The following is a 5,814-nucleotide window of genomic DNA, read 5'->3' on the forward strand; positions in this document are numbered from 1 at the left end:
AGCCATCAGAGACTCCACACCCCGGGGGTCCCCAGCACTGGGACTCTCAGACCTTCTGCATGACTACTTCTCTTGCATTGCGACATGCAAGACAGCAGCAGTTTGTCTTTCCTGGTGCCGTTGCTGCTGTTGGCATGCTGTGGGTGTGCTGCAGGTGAGCGGCAGCAGTGGCGCTGGCTCCTGTGGGACAGCAACCAGCTCCGGGCTGTTTTGGGGACCACCAGCATGGACATCTCTACGTGTCCCAGCCCTCCCAGTCCTCACCACAGGGCAGGTCTCCTTAGCAGATGGTGAGCCCAGGAGAGAGCCCAACAGTGCGGAGGGAAGAGGTAACCGGTACCCAAGAGCATTCTTGCTCCTCCGCAGGAAACATTGCCTCCCCTCACCCCAGAGATCCGCTCCCAGCTCTCTTCATCTTCCAGCTGGGCTGCCGTTACACTTCTCTGCTTTGTGTGATCCATGATTAGCTCTTGCCATGGGGTACGACCTGACCTGCTTTAGCCACGAATTATTCTGGGCCAGGCTCACACCCCACCCGGTGCTTCCCCGTCCCCTGGAGCCACAGCAGCCCTGGGACGGGACGTGAGCCAAGCACAGCCTTGAGACCTGCCTCTGCATCACACCAGCACCTCTGTTCCCTTATCGATTCCCAAAAGGATGGTGGAGCAGCTTTCTGGAAAAGGCTGTAAGTGATTTACGGCTCATGAGAGGACCTGTGCTGTCAAACCTGCATTACAGCCCGCCCCGCCAGCAAGGTCACGGACATGGTGGCGATGTGGTAAATGAGGAGGGCTGGTAAGAGGCAGGGCAGCACTGCCTGCTTTCCCGGAGCAGCTCCTGCCCTACAGCCCCATGGCCCTGAACGGCGGAGAGCAGCAGGGAGGTACACGCCAGTGCTGGGGAGTGCAACGGAGCAACGCATCGCAGCGAGTGCCCGAGGGGCGAAGCTTGGAGCAGCCTGAGATTCTGGCCAGGGAGATTTAAAACTCCATGGAAAGGGAGAAATATAGGCTAAAAGGGTCCCCTTGTATTTGTGTCTAAAACTCTGCTGTATAAAGGGAGTGGACCTCCGTGGCAGGGCAAATGGAGAAGGGTTTGTGAGGTTTTGGCTCACACGTTGCCCTCTCTGAGCATCCTTGCTTGCCCTTCACCCTGACTTCCCCCAGCCTGGGATGTCTAGGCAGAGGGACCGGCCACCTGGTCCCCAGCTGGGCTGAGGGACACAGCGGTCACCGATGGCTGCTGTCCCCTTGCGTGGATGTGACCTGCGTGTCCAGATGTGTCCCCAGCTGTGGCCTGGCTTGAAATCCCTGTGGAGCAGGCAGGGATTTGGGTGTGATGGAGGGAAAATCAGGTGTCCCAGGGCTTCACATTGCAGAAAAGAAGAACCAAAAACACATCCGCTGGCTGAGCTGTCCCAGACTATGAGCCACGGCGGCAGCATTCCCCCTCTCTGAGCTGCCGTGGGGCAGCCAGCCCCAAACCTCAGCTCCTCGCACACATTCACGAGAAGATCCCAGTTTGTTTGAAGTCCCCCAGATTATTTTGGACATGCTGGAAAACGATGAGCACTGCACAGTGTCTGTAAAGGACCTACTTTTTTCCATCCCCTCCCTTAGGCAAAAGTGATGATGAGGACAGCATCTGCAAGCTGGGCCAAGCCTCGGGGAAAGGGGCTGAGGATGGGAAGGATCACAAGCGGCCCAAGAGACCCCGGACAATCCTGACCACGCAGCAGCGGAGGGCGTTCAAGGCATCGTTTGAGGTCTCCTCCAAGCCCTGCAGGAAGGTATGGGGAAACGGGTCCATGCTCAGCCACCTCCAGCCCCCTGGGCATGTCCTGGATGCTGGGAAAGGACTTGCCCTGGCTGCTCTGTCCCCTCCTGAAGTCCCCCCAAAAGGCTGAGGGGGCTGAGCCGCCTCTGTCATCCCTCTCTCCACGGTGCGGGAGACACTGGCGGCCGAGACGGGGCTGAGCGTCCGCGTGGTGCAGGTCTGGTTCCAGAACCAGCGAGCAAAGGTGGGTACAAGGGGTAGCCCCCATCCAGCAGCTGATGTCGGGGCTTCCCTCCTTCCTTGCTTTTTCTGGGGGATGATTTCACCCCGTTTTTTCCCCTCTCTTCTCGCCCAGATGAAGAAGCTTGCCAGGAGGCAGCAGCAGCAGCAGCAGGATCAGCAAAACACCCAGCGCCTGAGCTCAGGTACCCCCCTCACACCCAGCTCAGGGTCTCCCCATTTCCTAGCCCTCTCCAGGCTTCCCAAGGGAGCTGGGCCCCCCAAAAAACATCATCCCAACTGCCCTGATGCCTTGCTCTTATCCCCCAGCCCAGACGAACACGGGTAGCAGCGGGGGGCTGGAAGGGATGCTGAACCCCTACACTGCTCTGCCCCCGCCCCAGCAGCTGCTGGGCATGGAGCAAAGTGTCTACGGCCCTGATCCTTTCCGGCAAGGGCTCACCCCACCGCAGATGCCCGGAGACCACATGCACCCCTATGGTAAGGCTCCGGGGTTTGCCTCTTGCCTTGTCTCCTTCCATCCATATGTGAGGGATGCAGTGATTTCTGGCAAGACAGCAGCCTCCTTTCCCCTAAATCCTTATTCTGCAAAAGCTGGGGGTACCCGGCACTGCCAAGGTGCCGGAGGAGAAAACAGGCTCTGAAGCCCTTCTGCTCCTTCCCTGCTTCCCAAGGTGCTGAACCCCTCTTCCACGACCTGGACAGTGACGATACCTCACTGAGCAACCTGGGTGACTGCTTCCTCGCCACGACGGACGCGGGGCCGCTCCAGGCGCGAGTGGGGAACCCCATCGACCACCTCTACTCCATGCAGAACTCCTACTTCACCTCCTGAAGTACTGCCTCCTGTGGTCCCTGGCATAGGGAGGCTGCAGAGCCCCCCGGGGTCGGGAGGGAGGGGGAAGCGATGCTGCTGGGATGCTGTCAGACAATATGTTGTAGCTTGGGATTCCCAAGGAGGGAGTTAAGTTATGGGTTGCATAGTTTCATGTTTCTCTTAGGAGCCTAGGATTAGGGACAGGAGTGGTTTTTGCAGCTGGCTGACGGGTTTTCAAATTTCCAGTGGGGAAAGAAATTTCTCAGCATTTTGGCATGGGGAGGGGGAAACCCTTCCCGCAGGAGCATCCTGGTGCTGTATCCCCTCTGCACCACCTTTGGTCCAAGCGGCAGAAAGAGCAAACTGCTGATTCTCCCCAGGGGAGCCCGCAGCATCAGCAGGGCTTTGGAATTTGAAAAGCCAACAACGCTTTGGGGGAACACAGGGAAAAATTCACCGCAGGGTTTTCCCTCTGTTCCCTTGACCAGTTTGAGTGCTCGCTGTTTAAACACAGGGACTTTGAAGATAGATGTTCCCGTGCGAATATAGAAAGCTAGAAACCCCTAACAGGGTCCCCGAGGAGGGGGCTGTGTGTGTGTATGTGTGTGTGCGTGGGCACGCACGTGTGTGTGTGCAGAGCCGTGTGGCTGTGGGTGATGGACCGCACGGCCACACCTGCCAGATTGTTATCAGCAAAGTTTATTTCTAAGTCTATCAGAAATTTACTGTACAGCAAAAGTAACTTTATTTTCCGTGTGAACCATATTTAAGGAAATACTCAGTGCACTTAAGTTATAAGATGAAATAATTTACTTTTTATAAATGTTATGTTTAGGTTGCAAAAGCCCCGTGGCAGGAAAGGAACATCCATTCATTTCAGGTGATAGGTTTGGGTTTTGGGGTTGGTTTTTTTTGGTGCTCTCAGGTTGCCCCACTGGTTTTGAGGTGCAGTTAAAACCCAAAACAGGGATGGCTCCAGGGACCTGCTCCTCCGCCAGCAGATCAATGGGGACAGCATGGTGGCCAAGTCCTGTCCCCGCTGCTGGGTGTGTCTGGGAGGTTGGCACAGGGTGGACAATACTGCTGGAGCTGGTGGACATCCCGGCCCATCGGGGCTCAGCTGTGCTTCTCTGCATCACCTCTCTCCTTCCCATGGCAGGAGCCAGACAGCAACCCCATCCCGTACCCAAAATATGGGTGCTAGACCAGTGTGAGCTGCTCTCCTGGCTCTGGAAAACACCGCAGCCCGTATCACCACCCCTCGGGCAAAGGAGAAAGGAGGGAGAGCCCTGCGCTTCCCACCCTGTGCTCAGGTTCATCGCTGCAGGAGCCGAGGGAACCTGGGGAAAGTTCTCCTTGGGGTCGAGCCTTCAGCTGACCCTCACCTCATCCCCACTCTCGTTTTGATGCGTTGTGTCCTTTTGTGCTGCTGTTCACAAACAATGTAGGCAACAACTCGTAAAGCAGGTGACTGTGAGGCTCAAAACACTGGCTCATTGCCACCGGCCAATCTGACACTGAATGTAGCGAGGTCTGGAGATGGCTGACCTGGTGGGAGATGCTGACACACTGTCAGAAATCACATACCGAGATGAAATTAAAAAGACAAAAAAATATCTGAAAAAGAAAAAAAAAATGCCTGGTCTCTTCTTGCATGGGGTGTCCTGTGACTTGGAGAGGGAAGGGTTTGAGTCACCTCCAAAGTTGGCAAGGTGTTGGGTAGGCTGTGGCGAGACCGTGGGGGAAGCTTCTGCTCCTTGGGCTGGGGCTAAACTGGCCCTTGAGGGTGCTCTGTGGCCAGTGGATGGAGATGGGTGGATATGGAAGGTGTCACATCTATCTCCAGCTCCCACCTGAGGTGACAGCGAGGGGCTCGTTGGGGCTCTCCGCTGAGCCCAGCAGGACTGTGCAGGGCCAACAGCCAGCTTTCAGACAGGAGATGCCTCCCAGACAAAATGACAAATGAAAAAGGGAGGTCAGACACCAGGCAACCTTCTTGACAACGGGGAGGGATCTTGTAGAGGAGTGGGCAAAAAGAGAAAAAGTGGTTTTGCGTGTTTGCCAGTTCTCTGCGTGGCTCACGTGTGTTTGTACCACCAGAAAACTCTGCTTCGTGTTTACACCTGCCCACAGTGTTTCTATGCTCTGAGCATTGAAGGAGACCTGGAGAAGGCAGGACAGCCAGGTTACCAGCAAAACATTTTCCCGAAAACATGAGCTCTGGGTTTAGAACACCCTGCGGACCTTGTTGGTACCTCCACATCCCTGGATGTCATCTCAGCTCACTGAGCAGATTATGGCTGGGGGGCATCCATCCTGGGAGGCATTCCCTGCCAGGTTATCCCATCAGTGCTCTCGCATGGAATATCACTTTACCATGAACCCAAACGCCCTTTGGCAGGGCCATGGGCAACTCCATGCCTAGAAGATATGGGTGGGTGTTTCCCAATAGGTGTTGCCCTCATCGCAGCTCCCTGACATGGAGAGGTTCCACAAATGTGTGCTGATGCCACCAAATTGGGGATGGGGATCCACAACCCATTGTCTGAGATGTTCAAAACAAGATGTTGTACTTCCTGCCCTTTATCAGTCATTGCTTTGCAGTCCCTGTACTGTAAAACGCTTTCAAAGTCCTACCTAAAAAAAAGAAAAAAAACCCAAAATGGTGCGACTGCATGAAGAAAACTTGTGATTTTTATTTCGCAAGTTGTAGTTTCCTAGGAACAGCCTGGATTTCTTGGGTTGGTTGGGGGTTTTGCCGTATTTCAGGACAGCAGAGCACGGCACCTGACCCTATGAATGGCAACTGCTGCAAAACCCCCCAGCAGCCCCTGCCCAGCAGTGTCCAGTTTGCTCCAGTCACCCAGTCACATCTTGGGATGAGGTGCTGGGCAGCCTGCCTGACCCAGACTTCTCAGGACTGTGTTCTTGGCCATCCTGCAGCTGTGTGTTTCCCCTTGCACCCCAAAATGAAGGTTTGT

The 5,814-nt window shown here is 55.5% G+C and overlaps 1 protein-coding gene across 1 annotated transcript in view; it reads left to right on the forward strand.

Annotated features, from left to right (window-relative positions):
* LMX1A (LIM homeobox transcription factor 1, alpha) overlaps nucleotides 1-2,851 on the forward strand; it is a gene marked incomplete at its 5' end in the record, with an annotated part of 5,776 nt that extends 2,925 nt beyond the window's left edge. The window contains 5 exons of the mRNA XM_010087247.1: nucleotides 1,620-1,788; nucleotides 1,942-2,020; nucleotides 2,132-2,201; nucleotides 2,326-2,496; nucleotides 2,691-2,851. Of these exons, the coding sequence (XP_010085549.1) occupies nucleotides 1,620-1,788; nucleotides 1,942-2,020; nucleotides 2,132-2,201; nucleotides 2,326-2,496; nucleotides 2,691-2,851 (650 nt within the window). The remainder of the gene's footprint in view (nucleotides 1-1,619; nucleotides 1,789-1,941; nucleotides 2,021-2,131; nucleotides 2,202-2,325; nucleotides 2,497-2,690) is intronic.
* Nucleotides 2,852-5,814: the final 2,963 nt, after the last annotated feature.

Source organism: Pterocles gutturalis, unplaced genomic scaffold (assembly GCF_000699245.1).
Source record: "Pterocles gutturalis isolate BGI_N339 unplaced genomic scaffold, ASM69924v1 scaffold1856, whole genome shotgun sequence".
NCBI lineage: Eukaryota > Metazoa > Chordata > Aves > Pterocliformes > Pteroclidae > Pterocles > Pterocles gutturalis.